The sequence below is a fragment of the Trichomonas vaginalis genome, chromosome III (assembly GCF_026262505.1).
Source record: "Trichomonas vaginalis G3 chromosome III, whole genome shotgun sequence".
Taxonomy (NCBI): Eukaryota; Parabasalia; order Trichomonadida; family Trichomonadidae; genus Trichomonas; species Trichomonas vaginalis.
This window is the reverse complement of record NC_067205.1, coordinates 14,226,861-14,246,032: the sequence shown is the minus strand read 5'-3', so window position 1 is coordinate 14,246,032 and position 19,172 is coordinate 14,226,861. Positions and strand designations below refer to the sequence as shown.

At 35.8% G+C, this 19,172-nt stretch overlaps 20 protein-coding genes and 1 pseudogene across 21 annotated transcripts, besides 2 other annotated features; 6 read left to right on the top strand and 15 right to left on the bottom strand.

Annotated features, from left to right (window-relative positions):
* Positions 1-12,387: part of a mobile genetic element that runs on past the window's edge.
* On the top strand, positions 660-1,118 carry TVAGG3_0700100 (DNA/RNA polymerases family; the record flags this gene model as incomplete). Its single annotated transcript, XM_051243354.1, has 1 exon — positions 660-1,118. The coding sequence occupies one exon, from the start codon at positions 660-662 to the stop codon at positions 1,116-1,118; it is 459 nt and encodes a 152-aa protein (XP_051089941.1).
* Positions 1,152-1,409, top strand: TVAGG3_0700090 (uncharacterized protein; the record flags this gene model as incomplete). The annotated part of the gene is made up of 1 exon (XM_001293301.1): positions 1,152-1,409. The coding sequence occupies one exon, from the start codon at positions 1,152-1,154 to the stop codon at positions 1,407-1,409; it is 258 nt and encodes an 85-aa protein (XP_001293302.1).
* Positions 1,459-2,157, bottom strand: TVAGG3_0700080 (HNH endonuclease family; the record flags this gene model as incomplete). The annotated part of the gene is made up of 1 exon (XM_051243353.1): positions 1,459-2,157. The coding sequence occupies one exon, from the start codon at positions 2,155-2,157 to the stop codon at positions 1,459-1,461; it is 699 nt and encodes a 232-aa protein (XP_051089940.1).
* On the bottom strand, positions 2,190-2,774 carry TVAGG3_0700070 (uncharacterized protein; the record flags this gene model as incomplete). Its single annotated transcript, XM_051243352.1, has 1 exon — positions 2,190-2,774. One exon carries the CDS (start codon positions 2,772-2,774, stop codon positions 2,190-2,192), a length of 585 nt encoding a protein of 194 aa, XP_051089939.1.
* Positions 3,057-3,431, bottom strand: TVAGG3_0700060 (uncharacterized protein; the record flags this gene model as incomplete). The annotated part of the gene is made up of 1 exon (XM_051243351.1): positions 3,057-3,431. One exon carries the CDS (start codon positions 3,429-3,431, stop codon positions 3,057-3,059), a length of 375 nt encoding a protein of 124 aa, XP_051089938.1.
* Positions 3,634-4,212, top strand: TVAGG3_0700050 (uncharacterized protein; the record flags this gene model as incomplete). Its single annotated transcript, XM_051243350.1, has 1 exon — positions 3,634-4,212. One exon carries the CDS (start codon positions 3,634-3,636, stop codon positions 4,210-4,212), a length of 579 nt encoding a protein of 192 aa, XP_051089937.1.
* Positions 4,241-4,441, bottom strand: TVAGG3_0700040 (uncharacterized protein; the record flags this gene model as incomplete). The annotated part of the gene is made up of 1 exon (XM_051243349.1): positions 4,241-4,441. One exon carries the CDS (start codon positions 4,439-4,441, stop codon positions 4,241-4,243), a length of 201 nt encoding a protein of 66 aa, XP_051089936.1.
* On the bottom strand, positions 4,909-5,355 carry TVAGG3_0700030 (protein of unknown function, DUF4106 family; the record flags this gene model as incomplete). The annotated part of the gene is made up of 1 exon (XM_051243348.1): positions 4,909-5,355. The coding sequence occupies one exon, from the start codon at positions 5,353-5,355 to the stop codon at positions 4,909-4,911; it is 447 nt and encodes a 148-aa protein (XP_051089935.1).
* TVAGG3_0700020 (uncharacterized protein) lies at positions 5,816-6,205 on the top strand (the record flags this gene model as incomplete). The annotated part of the gene is made up of 1 exon (XM_051243347.1): positions 5,816-6,205. A coding segment is annotated over one exon (390 nt), but the record flags the coding sequence as incomplete, so codon positions are not given.
* TVAGG3_0700010 (protein of unknown function, DUF4108 family) lies at positions 6,279-6,668 on the bottom strand (the record flags this gene model as incomplete). The annotated part of the gene is made up of 1 exon (XM_051243346.1): positions 6,279-6,668. The coding sequence occupies one exon, from the start codon at positions 6,666-6,668 to the stop codon at positions 6,279-6,281; it is 390 nt and encodes a 129-aa protein (XP_051089933.1).
* TVAGG3_0700000 lies at positions 6,732-7,720 on the bottom strand (annotated as a pseudogene). Its single transcript has one exon. A coding segment is annotated over exon 1 (989 nt).
* TVAGG3_0699990 (uncharacterized protein) lies at positions 7,990-8,382 on the bottom strand (the record flags this gene model as incomplete). The annotated part of the gene is made up of 1 exon (XM_051243345.1): positions 7,990-8,382. The coding sequence occupies one exon, from the start codon at positions 8,380-8,382 to the stop codon at positions 7,990-7,992; it is 393 nt and encodes a 130-aa protein (XP_051089932.1).
* TVAGG3_0699980 (protein of unknown function, DUF4106 family) lies at positions 8,789-9,322 on the bottom strand (the record flags this gene model as incomplete). The annotated part of the gene is made up of 1 exon (XM_051243344.1): positions 8,789-9,322. The coding sequence occupies one exon, from the start codon at positions 9,320-9,322 to the stop codon at positions 8,789-8,791; it is 534 nt and encodes a 177-aa protein (XP_051089931.1).
* TVAGG3_0699970 (protein of unknown function, DUF4106 family) lies at positions 9,698-10,351 on the bottom strand (the record flags this gene model as incomplete). Its single annotated transcript, XM_051243343.1, has 1 exon — positions 9,698-10,351. One exon carries the CDS (start codon positions 10,349-10,351, stop codon positions 9,698-9,700), a length of 654 nt encoding a protein of 217 aa, XP_051089930.1.
* Positions 10,790-11,302, bottom strand: TVAGG3_0699960 (uncharacterized protein; the record flags this gene model as incomplete). The annotated part of the gene is made up of 1 exon (XM_051243342.1): positions 10,790-11,302. A coding segment is annotated over one exon (513 nt), but the record flags the coding sequence as incomplete, so codon positions are not given.
* On the bottom strand, positions 11,481-12,330 carry TVAGG3_0699950 (protein of unknown function, DUF4106 family; the record flags this gene model as incomplete). Its single annotated transcript, XM_051243341.1, has 1 exon — positions 11,481-12,330. A coding segment is annotated over one exon (850 nt), but the record flags the coding sequence as incomplete, so codon positions are not given.
* Positions 12,388-13,704: 1,317 nt separating the features above from the next.
* Positions 13,705-14,644, bottom strand: TVAGG3_0699930 (protein of unknown function, DUF4106 family; the record flags this gene model as incomplete). The annotated part of the gene is made up of 1 exon (XM_051243340.1): positions 13,705-14,644. A coding segment is annotated over one exon (940 nt), but the record flags the coding sequence as incomplete, so codon positions are not given.
* A 789-nt stretch (positions 14,645-15,433) lies between these two features.
* Positions 15,434-15,864, top strand: TVAGG3_0699920 (attachment subunit-related family; the record flags this gene model as incomplete). Its single annotated transcript, XM_051243339.1, has 1 exon — positions 15,434-15,864. A coding segment is annotated over one exon (431 nt), but the record flags the coding sequence as incomplete, so codon positions are not given.
* A 76-nt stretch (positions 15,865-15,940) lies between these two features.
* On the top strand, positions 15,941-16,336 carry TVAGG3_0699910 (uncharacterized protein; the record flags this gene model as incomplete). Its single annotated transcript, XM_051243338.1, has 1 exon — positions 15,941-16,336. The coding sequence occupies one exon, from the start codon at positions 15,941-15,943 to the stop codon at positions 16,334-16,336; it is 396 nt and encodes a 131-aa protein (XP_051089925.1).
* Positions 16,337-16,618: 282 nt separating this feature from the next.
* On the bottom strand, positions 16,619-17,881 carry TVAGG3_0699900 (helicase related family; the record flags this gene model as incomplete). Its single annotated transcript, XM_001299674.1, has 1 exon — positions 16,619-17,881. The coding sequence occupies one exon, from the start codon at positions 17,879-17,881 to the stop codon at positions 16,619-16,621; it is 1,263 nt and encodes a 420-aa protein (XP_001299675.1).
* A 299-nt stretch (positions 17,882-18,180) lies between these two features.
* Positions 18,181-18,609, bottom strand: TVAGG3_0699890 (metallo-dependent phosphatases family; the record flags this gene model as incomplete). Its single annotated transcript, XM_001299675.1, has 1 exon — positions 18,181-18,609. One exon carries the CDS (start codon positions 18,607-18,609, stop codon positions 18,181-18,183), a length of 429 nt encoding a protein of 142 aa, XP_001299676.1.
* A 201-nt stretch (positions 18,610-18,810) lies between these two features.
* Positions 18,811-18,848: a mobile genetic element.
* Between the last annotated feature and the right edge of the window lie 324 nt (positions 18,849-19,172).

Genomic DNA, 19,172 nt, shown 5'->3' with positions numbered 1-19,172 from the left:
TGTTGAACGAAAGTCTTACAAACCCATTGTTCGGAAAAGGCAAGTGCAACATTGTCAGAGCTGTAAACATTCTTTTCGAGAAAGGTTTGTTGGAACCAATTCCAGATGACAAGCTGACAGAAACTTTTGTACCAAAAGACGAAACAAACTTTTCATTGTTAGCAAGACCAAAAGTTGTTCCAGACAAAGTTCTAGTACAAAAGAAGTACACAGTTCCACAAGGGGTTGGTATGTTCGGATACCAACCTGAACCAGAAGAACTTCCAATGAGGTTGCAAGAACTTCAAGATGCTATAAACAAACTTCCATTGAGACATCCAATTGACGTCAAATTGTATTGGAGAGCATCTGAATTAGGTCAGAAGGTTTTATATGAAACAGGTTGCTTCGACGATGTTTATGAGATAACAGGAGAAGTTTCTCAGAAGATAAGAGACTCACTTGAATTTCCACAAACTGGACCAATTGGTTGCGACAAGTTCGACTCAGATGAAAAGATATACTATGTCGACCTTAACGCTGCATACATGAGGTTTGTCCAATATATTCCGACTGGAATTCCAAACGAAGATGGTGAGTTCCCGGGAAGGAACTATACAGTTGGAAAAGTCATACAACAACTGTATGATATTAGGAAAGCTTCAAACCCCAAACTTGCAATGACACTCAAATTGCTTATGAATTCGACATGGGGATATTCCATTAAGAAACCTCAAGAGATGAAGAGTAAACATTATGAGAAGGTCGACAACTTTGTTGAAAGGTTTTCTCCTTTTGTTTTGAAGTACGAATTCACTCAAGGTCAAAGTGGCTTAGTAACCACATTAAAACCTATTGTCGAACATTGGTCTTACCCTCAGTTCGCAAAAGCAGTCCTTGACAACTACAATGAGTTCTTCTCGGAAGTCAAATCCAAAGTGAAGGTTTACTATGAGAACATTGACGCACTCATGACGAACGAAGAAGGATACAACAAACTCATTGAAATGGGTTTAGTCGGTGAGAAGATGGGTCAATTCAAATTGGACAAAATTTTCACCGAAGTTCATGTCCTCTCCAAGCGTAAGTACTGGGGTGTTAAAGAAGATGGTGAAATAGTTAAACATTGCATGAAATAAAAAATTTATTTTTTAAAAAGTGACATTTTTTTAATGGCGTACATCCCTGAGCGCTTCGTCCAGTTCAACCAAATGTTGGTCTCGGACCCAGGCAAGAGATATTCCAAGCCCGAACTCGACCGTCTCTTCAAAGAATGGATTGAAGACTACAGAGGAGACGAGTGGTTGACAATTGAATTTGCTCGGGCTTGGAATTGCTACAGAAGGGTCTTAGACGTGGACCCAAGACTCACGTACAGAGGTTGGGATGTGGTCTTCACATTCCAAGATTGGTACGAATACCAAAAATAAAAACTTAAATTTACTTGGGGTTTCCCCCTAAAATAATTTTTTTTTACTCTTAGAACCACTCGAGGTTCTCCTTACGGTTGTTGAGCTTGTCACCGTCAATGTGTCTGACCTTCGTCTTCTTGTCTGGATTTGGAACCCATTGAATTGCGACAAGCTTGCCCATGGAGATTGAACCGCGATTCCGAAGGTTAAGGTTCAAGTGTCCCAAGTTGTTGAGGACTGGGGTAAGAACCTTGCCTGTCTCCTTGTTGCGGATTTGGTATGGGTAGGGCTGGGAAATTTCGTAACCGTCATCGGCAACAAGGGTTGCCCATGTAGCGGCTTCAGGAACTTCTTCGTGGTTCTCTTCTTCGTGTTTCTCTTCTTCCTCTTCTTCCTCGACAATTCCTTCCTCAATTTGGTACTCACGAAGTACGGTGTTGCATGTTCTGTCCTTTCCGAGTACCTTCCAGATGGCGTCTATCTCTTCGAAGAAACGGTAGATGAGTCTGGCAAGGTCTCGGTTCTCTCTCTCGTAATTGCGCAACGATTCTGAGAAATCGTTCAGGCATTTCTCATTGGAAGCTTGGTTCATGAGGACATCGGCTTTGAGATTGGTCATCTCTGTCATAAGACTACTTTGGAGAGTCTTAATGGTGTTTGTCAGATGAGCTTTCAATTGGGCAATTTGAATTTGAAGTGGGCGCTTGTCTGGCAACCTTGAAAGGACATCTGCCATTGTGTTCGGCTTCGGTGCTTGTTCGGACATCGAAAAAATGAAGTGGTTTGAGAATGGCGGTTTTACTTCAAAAAGCTTGTTATGACAGTTATGTCATACAACAAGTTTAAAATAATATCTTGTTCTTCTTCTGAACGTTTGTTGTCTCTTCCGATAAAAGTTTCGAACATGAGAACCAAAAAACGTTTTTTGAGATTGCGGAAGAGTTCAGGCAAACGTTCATATTCTGGATATGTTGGGAGCAGTTCAAAACATCTGAGCTGACTTTCGGACAAAATTGGGACAATGTCAGAAAATTCATCTTTGGTCGGACTGCTTGAAGGTAAGTCCCTTACATGTAAGTAGCTCTGGTAAAGTCTTCTCATCTCTGCTAACTTCTGGAGTATAGCTTCGTAATTTAAGAGTTTTAATTTTAATTGTCTTATTCCTCTCTTGACATCTAAACGGTAAGTATCCATGAGGTCAAGAGTAGCTTTGGTAGCTTTAAGTGGAGCTATCTGTTCCTTGACTTCTGCAATTTTGGTTGCAATTGTGGTTTGAGCTCCTTCAAGTTCGCCGTCTATATCGTTCTCAACGCCTTCAACCATAGCTTGAAACTCTTCATCGGTCCATTGAGATTGGTGTGGGACGAATTTAACTTGCTTCATTCAAAAAATGAAAAAAATGTTTTTACTCAAAGCGTGCCATGTATATGGCTATAAGTGTTTTGTTATATGACTTCTTCTTCACATGAGTCTTTGGCAACTTGAGAGTTCTTGTTGGAGTTGGGTCTGGAATTTCAATTCTTGCCACCATAAACTGTGTATTGACCGAACTTGCATTTGCAGGAAGCCCGGTCACTACAAGGTTCACAGTTGAAATAGTTGTACTCATACCTGGTGAGTACGAGTGTGAGTAAAAACATAAAAAAGTGAGTTAAAATGAGATGTTTACTGAACTGGCTGAATGTCGCCTTCACAGGTTATGTAGAACGGCTGACCCGAGAAGTGAAGGAGAGACTGAATTGCCAATTTCATATGGGGTAGGGGGTTCTCCTTGTTTGGTATTTTTATCCAAGGACGTTTGTTTAGGAACTTAACAAGAGCTTCTCTTTTGGCGTCCTTTATGCCATCGTAGGCTGTCCCGTCTGGTATTTGAATTGGAATTCCAGTCGAAGTCTCGAGCTGAAGTGTAGACCTTCCAGAAATAGAGATGAACTTGATCTTGGGCTTCATTACCTTGCGCAAGTAGTCTTTTACGCAGTCGTTAATTTCAATTAGGTAAATTGCCTCGTCAAGTCTTTCTTGCATTCCAAGTTCTTCCATCCGACAGGAAAATATTTTCCCGACAAAGGGAAAAATTTTTCCTTCCGACAGGAAGAACTCTTCCAGTTGTCCGTCCGTAAACCATTCAAATTTTCGAAAATTGAGAACTTTTTGGTCGAACTTTAGAAAAAATTTTCCTTCCGACAGAAAAAGTTTTTCCTTCCGACAGGAAAAATTTTTCCTTCCGACAGGACACAAACGGATGACTGACGTTCCTCTTCCTGAATGCCTTCCAAAGCCAGAAGAACCGAAAGCTGCAGAACCACAACAGTCTCCTCAGCAACCTCAGTTCCAGCAAGTACCTCCGAATTACTACCAATTTCCACCTCAAGGTTACTACCCACCACAAGGCTTCCCGAACTACCCTCCTCAGCCTATGCCTTACTTCCCCAACCCTTGGATGTTTATGCAAAACCCTGCCCCACAATTCCAATCTCAATCGAAGAGAGCCCAAGACTTCGAAGAAGGTCTGAACCGCTTACGCAAAGAGTATGCTACAGTTCCAATGGAAGACGACAGGCTTTCAGTCTCTTCCCTCAAATCGACCGATTCGACTCGTACCACAGATTTGGCTCGTGACCGTGAAGACTACCTCAAGCAGTCTGAGAGACTCTTCATCCTACAACCATTTACAGTTGGAGCTCTCAAGAACATGCGCAATTACGAAGGTCAGACACCAGCTGGAGACCGCAAAACAGACGTGCTTACAAGAGCAGTCCAACTGGTCAAGACAAAGACTGAGATAGTCGACTTCATTCTTGCAGCTTGCCCATACAAGTAAAAAAATAAACAATTACGAATTAAACTTTTTACTCTTTCTTTTCTGAGTTGTTTAGAGCTGGTTTCTCTTGTAGAAACCTTTCGTACTCTTCCATGGTCATGTAATTGCGAATTTGGTACGCAATTCCAGGTTCGTTGTTTTTGAACCTGATGTATGTAACGCTTCCATCCTCCTCAGGGAAGTAAGCTGATAACATCTGACCAAGTTTTCTCGGTGACTCGGAGCTCATAAAAATGTCACTTTTTAAACGTTAAGTTTTTAGTCTTAATTTACCCTTTGTTTGTCAAGGTAGTATTGGAGTGCAATTTCTCCAAATTCTCTGTGTCGGAGTTCTTCAGCATTTTCCAAGGTGTACCTGGAGAACTCAAAGAAGTTGTCAAGAACATACTGGCATGCTGCTCTTCTGAGTTCGTCGGTATTTTGGAAGTGTTGCACCTTCGAGTCTTCGGACATGAAAAAAATTACACTTTTTCTATTAAACCGTTTTGGCATTTCTCATGAGTGAGTATAGTTCTGCCGAACCATTGGAAGAGAAGAAGTACCCTTGCTGGCAAAAGACAAAAATAGTTGCCTTAGTTGTCATTGCAATTGTACTCGTAATTGAATTCATTGTACTTCTCTTCACGTACCTAAAACTCAAGGACGGCATATGCTTCGCGAAGAGATATCCTTACTAAGACTAAACACTTACATTTTTCAAGCTTGACTTTTTACAATTTGAACTTTGTTTGCGTAGATATGAATTCTGAAAGAAGTATGAGGGTCTTGTATGACTTTGTACTTCTCCCATAGTTCATGTCTGTCAAACTTACCTGCCATGGACTCTTTCATAAGTTCCATGAAATCGTCTTCGGACAATCCGGGAAAAAGTATTATGTCAGTAAGTATTCTTTTAACATCCTTACTTAAACTCTTTGCTGTCTGTACACAAATGACAACAGAGATGTTAAAGTGTCTGAGCTTCTTAAGAATTCGACACATATCTTGTTCTCTGTTCTTTAACAAAGGATGAGGCAAATCATCTAAGATAAGAAGACACCTATGAGGGTAAGTCTTCCAATCGTAAGATTGCAATTTCTTCGAAATGTATTCTATCTCTTTCTGTTTGTTTCTGAAGTGTTTCTTCTCTAATATTCTCTGCATTTCCTCATTTGGGTCTTTAAACTTAGAATTTATATACTCATTTATAGCATTATACTTCAAAACTCTTCTTTGGTACTTCTTTATCCAATCTAACAACTCAGTATCCTTTATACATACTAACTTAGACTTCTTTATAATATCTTTGAACGAATTGACGGTTTGGTCAAATTGACCAGAAGTAACAAATAACAACTAACTCATAGAATGGGTTCTTCTCATCTAGTTCTTGTTGTTGTGCAGCCATTTTAAGATAAGTGAAAGTCTTACCCGACCCAGGTGGTGCAATTAGACCTGTTATACCATTCTGAGCAAATAAGAACTTGTCATGTATAGGCTTTATCTGAGCATTTTCTAACTTCCTCTTGTTCTTATTTAAAACATTCTCAAATTTCTTGTCAATGTCAGCAAACTTTTTTTCTAACATATTTTTAGAAAAATTAAAATTTTTATCTTTTAGAAAATGTCTAGCGATTTCGCTATCTATATTCGAGACAAACTTTTTGACAGCAAAACATCTGTCGACCATAAAATCTTACATAGTGTAAACAAGAAAGGTGAATTTGTTCTAAAGTTCTGTTTCTGGGAATATGACAAGAACCATAAAACATTAAGCAGAGCAGTCTTAAAATTTGTCAATGACAGACTTGTTGACAGAGATGACGCCGATTGGAAAGATGAAGTCCAACAAAAGTTCTTAGAATGCAAAGAAGACACATGCGCTGTTCTTGAAGATGAAATAGAAAACAGAATAGATGAGCTATTAAAGGACAAAGAACTTTTACATAAATATGGTTCTGAGAAATTTGACATAACCACCAGAAAAGAAGAAGAAAGAAAAGAAAGAAAAAAAGAAGAAGAGAAGAAAGAACCTGAACCAGTTCCAGAGAAAAAGAAATTTGACATGTAAAAATAAAATTTTATTTTTAGAACATTTCTGGGTCAATGTCAATGTTCTCTTCCTCTTTAGGAGCAAACACTGGCTTAGACTCTAAAATCTTTTTACCCAATTTACCTTGAACTTCTACAACTTTAGACTCATAATATTCATAGTCGTCTGCTTTCTTTGGTTCATAAGGTATAACAAGTTTGTATGCTTTGCCTTCTTTAAGGTTTGAGAACCTTCTGTCAAAACTTTCTTTGACTGTTAACAAACCTTCTATGTCTAAGTCTTCAAATTTCGCACCATTTTTAGTCACAATAGCAAACTTAACTGGTTCGATGTTCCAAACTTTGCTGAATGAAGACTTTTCAAAATGGTAGAAGTAAACATTCAAATATGTGAATGGGTCTAGTTCTTCTTTAAGTCCTGACATGTACTTGTTTACTGAATATTTTGTCATCTTTTCTATCGGATAAAAAAATATTTTTTTTAAAATTTACTCAGAAAAAATTTTCTTTGTATATACACCATTCTGAACATCTAAAAGACTTTTGACATTTGCCAAGAATGTCGTTTAGAAGCTGCCATATAACCATACTCTTGACAATATTGTTTTATACGAATCGTACAATGACCTTTCATCTAAACACAAAGTCAGTTTCATCTATGAACAGTTCATATACACTCTTGTTTGCTTCTAACAATGTTTGTCTCTCTTCGGTATGTGGAATTTGTCTTGGATTGAACTTGAAATATCTAATGTCATGAAATATGAGAACAAGTGGTTGTAAAAGTCAGATGTCAAAGTTTCTGCTAAGTCGTCAAAATATTCTGTATCTTGCATATGAGAATCTGACGTTCTGACAACTACATATCTTCTGTCAGAACTTTCTAACTTCATCGGAACAGCATTGTTTGAAACCATAATGAAGTTTGCAACATTTTCACAAACTCTTTGGTCTTTATACTTTCTTTCAACAACTCCAACTTTGTCTGTTATAAGACTCTTCAAAGCATCTGAGTTCAAAACTTTTGTTGTATCTATACTTTGAAGTTCATTGCAAACTATAAGTTTCATATTCTCTATTGAAGGAGTTAAATTTACCACAGATGTTTTCTAAGTTTGTCATATTCGGTTCGAATACCTCTAACAGTTTGCATAAGATATCTGTAAAGAATGTGTTCTTACCTGTTCCTTGTTTTCCAATTATAATGAGAGCAGTTTCATTTTTAGCACTTGGATGTTGTAAGATGTTTGCAAACCAACATAAGATATACTCATAAACCTTTTCGTTTCCATTGCATATAATTTCTTTGACATGGTCTAACCAAGCTTCTATAATATTTTCTTTCCATTCTACTTGTTCATATTTATATCCAGTGAAGATAGAATAGAAGTTTGGAGAAGGTGTATAGAACTTTATACCGAACTGAAAAATCTTCTAACTTTGACAATAAGATATCCCAAGCATCTAACATCTTCATGCCAACTTGTACGACTTTTATTTTCTTAAGTTTCTGTCTACATTCTTGTTCTGAAACTATTGTCGCTTTAGGTTTGTTAAAGACTACATCCCATTCTTTCATAACATAACATTCTGGGGCAGAGTCGACATAAATGACTAAACGTTTCAAATTCTCGACTGCTTTGTTATAGTCTCGAAATGGACACATATTTCTGAATGCTTGGAAGTCATAAAAATCTGAAACATCTATTCTGTACATTTTTATAAAAATAAAAAAATATTATTTTTTTATTCTTGACTTTGTTGTTCCATTTGTTGCATTTGTTGTTCTTGAGCTATTTGTTGTTGAAGTTGTTCTTGTAATACAATACTTTCACCAGTTGCATCTTCCAATTCGAAACTTTCTGCCGTCATTGACAAATACATAGGACATAAAAGTTTTACAGGAACAAAGTTTGCGTCAACTAATGTCAACGTTATACTTGCCAAAGTGTTTGAGTTCACTAAGGTTGAAAATTCTGCATTCGAATGAACAATAGGCAAACCAGCAGAGAAAGTATTGTTTATACGCATAAGTATCTTTTGGTCATAATAGTTTCTGTCGACATTCGAATAACACTTTGAACCTAAGTTTGAAACAATATATAAGATTGGTGTGCTTAATGTCAATGGAATAGACATTCCTTGTATGACACCTTTTCTGTTATAGGAAACTGTTGGTAGTAAAAACCAGAAATAAGTTTTGTATTATAGCTCATATCGTTTATAGTAAACTCAGTCGGACATCCAAACATAATGAAACCTGCTCTAGTTGCAGCACATGTTACACGTACTTAAAGTATTAAATAAGTCAACAAAACCTGTTGGTGGTATATCTGAGTAAGTATCTTCAAAGGAGTATTTTTTACCATTCACAACAATAAAGTCTTCTGGTGTCAAAAGAGCAAAACAGGCTTTAGTCGTCATTGTGTTTAAGGTTAGTTTACAATATCGTCCTTGAGGACTTTGTAAGTTTGTTGTTATAGAATTATATGACTCAGGGTTTTTAGTCGTAATAGTATAAACCATTATGTCTTCTGCCATTTACTTAGCAAATAAATTTTAATGAAATGTTGTGGTCGTCAAATATTTTTATAACGTCTGGGAAACTATATTTTAAGTTCAACGTTTCACCTCCTTTCATAACGTATATCTTGTCAATGACATTATATGAAACACCACAGCAACTAATGTCGGGTTCTATTTCTTTGATGTTTATATCGTCTGCCTCTGTCAAAAGTTTCAATAGTTCTTTCAAAACTTCATGAGGTGCAATGACATATGAGTTCACTTTTACAGGGTTGTGTTCGACCAAGTTTAACATTATACTTAAAGCTTGACAAATCTTCTCCTGAGTTTGAAGTTTGTCTTTCAGTTGTTGGTAGTCGTTTCGAATATCTGCAACAGAACTTAAGTCTCTGCTAACTTCAGGATATGTTGGTTCTTTTACAGGAACAATTGTTATACCATCTTCGTCTTCGTATGGTTTCCCCACTTCAACATCTCTGTCTTTGACATTGACAATAACACTTTGACTGTTTGTTTGAGTTGGTGAATTTAACTTCACATCTGCCACCGCCATTAAACCTTTTGAAACACTTACGCTTCTATTTTTCGGAAATGACATTTTACTTAGAATAAAAAGATGGACGTATTCGGATATCTTTCGAATTGAAGCAGAACAAAGTTTATACACACAAACAATACAAATACATTGACAGAATAGTTCTTTACACAAACAATGGAAAATGTTATAGAATAGCAGTCTTTGCTGAACCAAAATATTTTCATAAAGCAAAGAAAGTTGGTATAACTGAAATGGTGAAAGTTCTTGAAGCAGACAAAAATATAACTTCAAAACTTACAGATATTTCTAAAGGTAAGTTTATAATACAATATTATGTCAAAACTGGCGTACTGTCAATATTTGACGGAGAGAAGTCAGTTCAAGAACAACTTACTGACCTGCTGCCAAAATCTGCTCGATGGAAGCTGTCGTTATGCCAATCTGAGGAGCCCCAGCAGGTTTCATCGAACGAATCTTCAAAAGAGCATCTTCCGTGAAAAGTGCTATTGGTTTTGTAAACTTCTTTGCTCTCAATTCATCTGGACCGTCTCTGTCACCAGTATATTGTATTTGAACTGTACCAACAGTTGAAATACCACCCATAAAGTCTTCTGAGTCAGCAAATGGAATGCCAAGCCAAAAGTTTGAACGGTCTCCATTTGTATATTGAGTTTTTTGACCTCCTGTATGAGTCCATACTTTCACATATGGCATAATAGAACTTTGCATTTCAGGGTTAATGGTTGTTGTGAAGTTGTTGTTAAAGTTCATAGCATCTAATGTCAAGTTGTATGACCTCATATCCTCAACTGTAGAATATTCTTCTCTTGGATAATATTTGCCATCTATGTTTATATGATATTTAATACCAGGGTTGTAGAAACAAGAATAGTCATTTATAGTTCGTCTGAACAGTACAAACATAGTATCTGCATGTTTCATTGCAGTTGTTAAAGCAATATCTGTTCTTGCACCTGGGTCAGCACTTTGGTTTCCAACTTCACCTGCAAAGTCTTTGACAGATATTTGGTGTATAGGGAACATAAGTGGAACTGCAATATATTTGGCAGCTAAAGCATTTGAAATATCTGGGTCCAACATATAGACTGCAAGTCTGCTTTCTATTCTCTTGCATTCAAATTTTTCGCATGTGAACTTAACTGGGTCCCAAGCAGTTCCAGCAGCATTGAAATAATAGTTTACTTCATTGTTGAAGTTTGAGAAACCAAAGTCTAAGTCAACTTTGTCTTTGCAAAAGGCGAATGACGTTTGATTTGTTCCCTTTACGTCTGTAATAGTGAATGGGTCTTGTGTTGGTGCAATGACTAAGTTATTTTTGCTTGGAGTAAGTTCGATAGAAATTTTTCCTGCCCAGTTTGGCAAGTATCTTAAAAACCTGAAGATGAGGAAAGATGACAAAGGAACTCTAAGTTTCAGTTTTACTTTAGTGGCAGCAGTTCCATCTGAACCAGAAAGGTTAACATAAACTCCTGGAACGTTAGGGTCAAGTCTTCTTATTTTCTCAATAGTTGCATACTGGTCTGTTTGTTCTCTAGCTTGTGGTTGTACTGAGTTTCTCAAAGCGAACCATTCATAGTTTGCCCATGTTACTGTTTGAACTAAGTCAGAGTTAGAATATATCTTATATCCCATGAAAACTTCTGGAGCATATTGGTATCCGACATAGAAAATTCCATTGCAACCTTTCTTGTCAGACAACTTGGCAGAAGGTTTTATTTCAATGTCTTGTTCCACGTATAAGAATGAGTTGTCAATAGAAATAATATGAAACCTGTCGCAAGCAATATCTACTGTTGTTGAAGAACCTTCTCCAAACTCACCTACGTTTCCATAAGAAACAGCAGTTGTATATTCGTAAGTTCCAGGAACTATTTCTGACCTTCTAATGGCATTGTCGCATTCGTTATACCATTCGGAAACATTTCCGTTCATGGCATCCAAAACTGTTGGCGTTATATTCTGAGCGGCGTACATTTCATATGGGTAAAAATATAGAATAGTTGGATTTATATGTCATAATAGAACCCACTCGGACCAAGCTTTACTTTCTTCCTGACTGAGACTGAGTTTTTAACTCTTCTTTTTCCTTCATTGCCACTACTTTCACTAGATGAAGTTACTTCTTCACTACTTTCACTTTGTTCTACTCTTCTCTTCTTCTTTGGTGTCGCTTTTGGTAACTTGCCCTCTGCTTCAAGTTGTTGCATCTTTGCCTCATGTTCACCTAGTATGTTGTAAATTTCCCATGTCCTTTTTGCCTTTGGGCTCTGGTCGCCCATCTCAGGTAACCTATATCCTAGAAAGATTTTGTCATAGTTTGTATTTGAGTCTTCGCGTATTGTTTGCATGACTCTTTCCTGAGTTTCCGGTTCAAGCTCTTCAAACAGAGCTTGTCCATATGGAATAAGCTCGTTTCCAAATATATGTTTTTGTAGCCATTCTGGTTTTCTTTCCATGTTACCAATAATATCTTTTGTGAATGGGAAAGCTTTTACCCAATGTTTCAGTCTTGCGTCATTTATTTCTGTAGTTGGTTTTATTTTGTCAAGGAACATGTTTTTCAATACTAACATTTCATTTGGTACTGTCCATTTGAGTTTTCTTAAATATTCATCCCTTCTCGGTTCATTGTCTGCAAAGTAAGTTTTTATGACATTTTGCAAACTTTCGTTTGCAAGGTCATGTACAATAGGTTCTCTTCCTTCTCTCTCCCTAACTTTCTTTCTAAACTCTTCACCAAATATACCATCTCTATGGTTCTGTGTAGTTCTTTGAGATAAATGTTCTAGAACGTCAGGTGTTATATTTCCATCAGCCATGTTCATTTCATACTGGTCCAAAATATCTGCATCTTTCATATCTTTCAATGGCATTAAAGCCGCGCTGAAAATACCAGCTATATCTGGTTCACCATTCACTTCCATTGCGTCTACAACTTCTTGGAATTGTGGTTGTAAGTTTATGAACCACCTATCCGGATTAGCTTTATGACCCCATCTCATTGTAGTTCCATAGTCTGCAGAAACAAAAGTAGGTTTGTTTCCATATTGGTTAGGTTCTGAATGAACTTTAAACAATGTTTCATTTCTATATGTTTTGTTGAAATTTAACCTTTTATTTTCACCGAGTTCAGCCAAAGATTGAACGTTATATGGTCGTAAGTAAAAAGGATTATTGTATTTGCGTACATTTTCTTTCAGTACTTCCATTCTATGCTGAATATTTTCATCTGATGTTGGAGTCTTTTGTATGTCGGGAACATTTTTCGATATTCTTCTACTATGTCAGCCGAATTTTTCTTAGACTCTTGGAAAGATTCCATATTCTCCTCATACTCTTGTTGAGGGTCAAGATTTTTCGGCTGTTCCAAATCTTCATCTAGTTCTGTGAAGTTAGTTTCCAAAGGAGGGACTTGTTCGTTTCCTTCAGGCTCTTCTAGCTGTTGTTGCTGAACTATTTCTTCCATGTCTGGTTGTATCTGAACTTCTTCCTGTGGAGTTTCTTGTACCTCATCTGCTGGCATTTCATATATTCCGAGACCGTTTTTAACAAGTTCCCTATCTAAGTCATCCGACTCATAAACCTTTCTTCTTTCGTTCCGTCTCTATTTTTTACGCGTTTCATGAAGAGAGTTGAATTATCATTTAGCTCTGACATCAAATATCTCGGAGTAAATTCATCATGTCATTTGGATGATATGCTATTAAATCATATCCCTTAGCGAGCTTGTATTTTCCAGGTTTGAATTATATCCATTTGGTGCTGAACCATAAAGCTAAATAGGTTCGGGTCAGTATTTCCTTCCTTGAACTTTCTAATAGCTTCTTTATATCTGTCACTAAAGTCAAGAGTATCTGGGTAACCATAATCTTCCTTAAGCATTTTTAAGAATTCTTGGTTTCCTTGTTCTCTACTTCTTTTATGTCCTTGCTCTGTTTGTGGTTGTTGTGCAGGTTTTGAACTGTTGGTTGTGTGCTGTTTTGTTGTGGTGCGTGCGGTTTTGAACTGTTGGTTGTGTGCTGGTTTTGAACTGTTGGTTGTTGTTGTTGTTTTTGGTGCATGCCTGTGTCTGTGTCCATGTGACGATGTAAATGTTTTAGGTAGTCCTGGTGCAGGTGCTTCTCTTGGAGGGTTTGGTGGTATATAAGTTCCACCAGCTGGCACATATGTTCCATCTGCAGCATAATGTCCTACCTGACTTTTCGTTTTTAAGAAAGCATTTACTAGGTCTGTTTTGGTCTGTTGTAACTCTTTTTCTTGACTTTCCACAACAGTTGCTCTAACGGCGTCATAGGCACTTTGAACTGCCTGTCTCGTTGCTGCATCTGTTATTTTCGTCATATTTTGTGCTACTTCTCTTAACTCTTTGTCGAAACCTTCAGACTTCAGTTTCTTTCCAGATGAGAAGTCGTTCACTAGTTTCACCTTACTATGAAGAGCTTCGAAGGCATTCTTAAAGTCAGCATTCATTAAAGCTTCATTTGAACTGTCTTCATCCGCTTGTATTTTTGTCCTTATTGACCCTATAAGTTGGGCTGCTTTAGCGTTGGCTTGGGCATCTAACCAGTCATTATTAGCTTTTATATATTCTGCGCTTTTCATTGCCTTTTGCATGGCTGCGTCGTTATTTTTACTTTCTTGTGCTAAGTTTTCATACTGTACGGTTTGGTTTTGCAACTGTAAAAGTTTTTCTGCCTTTACATTTGCTTCAACTTCTTTTTTATACTCATCGCTATCCATATATGTCTTCAGGGCTTTTTGTTTTATCTCTTCATCTTTCAGTACTTTATATTGAGTAGTATGGTTTTTCAAATTTATAACATCTTGTTCCATTTTTGCTACTTCTGCTGCTTTTTCTGACACTTTTTTCGCATATTCCTCTGTACTTAGTTCTTTCAGTTGTTCTTCTTTCTTCTTTTTCTCTACGTTTAACTCATTGAGTTTCTTTGTGTGTCTGTCATATTCTAGTTTCTTTTCGTTTTCACTTATTTGTTTCTGTATGTCTATGTTTGACTTTTTGACATCTGTTATTTGATTTTTGAGTGAACTCAAATTCATTTGACTTTGAGGGTTATAAGCTGTTCCGTCTGCAGCTCCACCATAGCCTGCCATTTTCGCTAAAAGTGCCGCTCTTAAACCTCCACTCTGTGCACCAATAACTCGGTTTAAAAGCATAGGGTTGCTTGACATTTGTTGCAACATAGTGGGGTCATTCATCATTTGTTGTTGCAACTGTTGTTGTGGTGTCAGTTTTACTATTGGATGTTTCAATGCTCCCTTCCTCTTACGTATATTCTTACGTAGCTTACGTGGCATTTTAAGTGAAGTTAAAAAGCGGTTTTTGACAGATGTTTATATGACACTTTTTGTTCAGCACAAAAAACTACTCGGTCAAAGTGTTGTCAGTTTTGTAAAATAACCGTCCTATCTCATTCTATAAGGGGAAAAGGCTTCTCAAAGTATACTTCCTTGGAACGCCTGTAACTTTTCCTGTAGCGACGATAGACCCTTACTTGTCCGGACAAAGTTATACTATTTTGAGTGCTCTACAAAAAAGTCAACGGCGACGACTCTCAAAAACCGTTGTGTAAAAAGTTTTACCGTTGGACAAAAAAGTATATATAGAAAACAAAAAACGTTTATAGTTCATTCAATATTTGAGATGGAACGGTTTGCCAACGGTAACTATTAAATAAAATAAAAAAATAGAGGGGGTTACCGTTGACGAAAACGGTTTATTTTAAACTTTTCTATGAGTAGTCCGAAAAAAACAGTTCATTTTTCATAATGGAAGAAGAAAAAAAACAATTCGTCGACTACCTCTGCAGTTAAAGTTCCTACAACTTATGTCTCACCATTCTCAAAACCCTTACGACCTCCTATAATACCAAAGCAACTTCCTCATACAATTCAAACAAATTGTTGGACAATATGCATTTGCACAAAGAAACAGCTCAGCCAACAGGTCAGGCAACAACAACTATCGGAACAGAAGCATTTTCAGAAGAAGTTCATACCAATCAGACTCCAATCGAACATACAGAAACACAACCACCCGAAAATACAGAAACACATCCAATCGAACATACAGAAACACATTCTGCAATGACCACTAGGTCGCAAACACGATATCTCGCCTTTAGCAAACAATTTAAGTCTCAAATTCAAGACACACAAGATAGCGACACTCCTCTTTCAGAGAAAGTTCGTAGAAAATACGCAAAGAAAAGGTTAGAATTGTTAGATAAGTTAAATGAACAGTGGGGTTCAGAAGACAATCGAGATTATAACGAGATGTTTCAAGCTGTCATGGATGCCATTCAGCCACTTGAAAACGAAATCAAAGACCCTGGCGTACTTGTTGACATGTTTGCTTCATATTTACCCGTTACTGCCAATCTCATAGCGTTGCAAGCTATTGACCAGTTCATTCACTTGTTTCCAAAGAACTTGCAGAAGCATTTACAAGAAGTTAAAATTGCTGAATTTGTCCGTTTATATCCAAATTCATACAATTATTTGGAAGAATTGAATGAACATGGTGAAAGGTCATTCTATTTATATTTCTACACAAAAGACAACCAGTCAAAACGACTATACTGCATTGAACCTATGCCTCAATTCTTAGACAATTTCCACGTTATAACAACTGTTGCTTTAGATATTCCTGCCAGAGTTCCATATGGAGGAACAGTAACTATCTCAAGCTTTCCCAAGGGCTATAAAGGAAAGCCTCTCACAATTGCAAAATTCACACACAGCAGTTGCCAATTTGTTCAAGATGTCGAGTTCCATTTCCTCAACAATACGACTTTCATCATAGAGACTCCTCAAGAAGGTATATACAAAGTTTTCATCGCAGGATTTGTTGCTCCCAATGGCGAAGAAGAAGTCGAAGAAATCCTCACCTCAGAGAGCGAAGAAGAAGAAGTCGAAGAAATCCTCACCTCAGAGAGCGAAGAAGAAGAAAATTTCCAAGACATTCAAGATTCAGAATATACCGAATAAAAAAAACAATTTAAGACTAAAAATTTAATTTTATTATAATATTTTTATTTTTTTCATCTGGTCTTTGTATCATTCCTCCTCTAGTTTCTCCGGGGCTAGAGGGCGCAACGCGCCTGGAAGCCCCACTCACCTGACCTCAATGGATAGCTACAAGAATAAAAAAAGTTCATTAGTCTTGAAATTTTAAATAATCAAAAGAATTCTTTAGAATCAATAAGATTTTAAGGTTAATAAAACAAACATTATACTTTATAAAGCTTCTAGCATATATTTTTTGAGCAGTTAAAAAAGTAACAGATAAATCATGTATGCAAATGGAAGAAGGACAAAAAGGAAGTTTGTGGCTGACAATACCAGAGTCGTTGCATGGGAGATACTGAACAATGAATAATAAATAGTGATGATTAAACAGAAGAGTGCAAAAATAATGTCAACAACAAAGCATAAAGAGAATTTTCTTTCTTTGCCAAACATTGCGGTAATGAATGTTAAAGGAATTGTTATTATACCAATATGAATGAGATATATTAAGTAAACAAATTGAGTAGGGTATAAATGGTTGTTCAAAAATGTTCCATATATGCATATTAATCCAAAGTGTTCCTCTGATTTTATCAAACCCAATGGAAGGATCAACGGGGATAAAAATAACATGAATAAATAAAGCATAACATTCTTATTATATTTGATAAGATAGAATCTAACAAAAAGGAAACCACACAGAATGTATTTAATGTGATCGATTACTTTATACTCATTTTCTCTGTTTTCAAGATATTCTATACAATTGTTGTATAGTTTCATAAGTGGTTCGAACTTAACTTCAATATTAAAAGGGAACAATACAACAAACATTATTAGGCCGAGAAGAATAAGGATGCTCAATGAGTATTTGTAATAGTTTCTTTCATCTCCGAGTTTTTCTTTAAATGATGGGGAAACACTACCTATGAAGAATCTGATCATTTCTTTTTCTGTGTTGTTAGCATTTGCAATGTGAATATTGTTGAATCCGGATTTGAATGTCATCTTTATATGATATAAAGACATACCAGACCTTAAATGTCTATCAAAATTCATTCCTTGTCCATTACATAATATCGTTTCATTTTCAGAATCGGTGAATGCAATAACTCGAACATCAACTTCCTTTGAATTAAACATTGTCATTTTTGAAATTTGTTTATAATCAATTGGGTAAGTAACAATGAAACTTGGACGCTGTTCAACACTATAGCTATGATAAAAGATATTTCCATTATCATTTGAAACAATTCCAATATTTCTATGACTCACAAGATCAGAGCAAATGACTTCAAGGGAATCAAGATGATGTTGTGGTTGGATTGTTTTTGGATGAGAATGGCCTGTAAGAACAGCTGAAATCTGGTATTTGATAATGATATCTTTAAATGTAAGACCAGCCGATGATTTGCTTTGTCCAAATTGGCCAACCGGATAGTGTGTAATTATTATAATCGACTTATCATTATGATTATTAAGAGCTTCAACAATTTTTGCTTCAATCAGGTCAAGAATACCCATTGATGGATGAATAAAAATGTCAAGTAAAGCTCTCCCTTTGGGAAAGTCATATGGATTGACAATGATAAACACAATGTTTTCATGAACTCGAGATTGAACAATAAAATCATTGATAGATGTATTTTCCTTAATATTGCTATTTGTTGAGTTTATGAATAAGTTTGTTTTCATGTTAAATGAAAATGTATTAAACATATCATGATTTCCAGCAGCTTCAATAAACAGAGAAGGATCAAGTCCACTTTCTTCTTTAAGAGATTTGTATAACCTGAAATCATTTTCATTTTGTACAGCAGTTCTTATTCTAAATGAAGCTTACTTGAATAATTCCAGTCATCAACTAAATCACCACTATTAACAATAAGGGTATTATTGAATGATTTTGCAAAATTAAGGGCATCTCTGAAGTTCTTATTGTTTGTTTGCTTGTATGAGCTAACATGTGAATCTGTGGTGTGAATAAATAATGAAGGATTCTCTGATGAATTAAATTTTGAAAACGAACTTGAGAATTTTTCAACATTTTGGGAAGGAACTGTCACCAGAACACCAAAAACAATTAGAATATATATTAGTAACCATATATATTTTGTAAGTAAATATCGATATGCAATCGGAAAACGTGTTTCACCTTCTTCATTCTGAACTTCGGTGGCATCAATCAATATATTAGATACCATTTTACTATTACTTTCTTCTGTAGAATGAGTGGAGTGTAATTCAGTCATTTTTATGATTTACTATGATTTTTAAAATTTTCAAAACTACATCAATTTTTTGAAAGCATAGGGTAAAATTTTTGGAAAAAGTATATATTAATATCAAAATTCAAAATAGAAAAAAGATTTTTATTCGGTAAAATGACAATTGAATATCACCGGACTATTGAAAATATATAACGTAGTCATGCGTTCAAATTTTTATTAAACTGTTGTAAACAGAAATTCATCAAAAGTGACACCTCAGAAAAGCTAAAATATTGAATTTTTGGAACTTTTGATAGAGCACGTTTTTAAATATTAATTAAAGTAAATGGATATTTTGTAAAGATTATTTTTAATAAAAAAATAAAATTTTGAAGAAGAACACAAAATCTTCTGAAAAATAATATCACATAAACTCATATTATTTTCTAATATATAACTATTTTATATAAAAATCAAATTCAATGATCTTAAAAGCGAAGGATAACCCTCAAAATTTACGAATATAATGAGTGGGAATATAATGCTTATCTATCATAAAACCATATGAAATATCAATTTTTGCTTTACGCCTAATTTTTGACGAC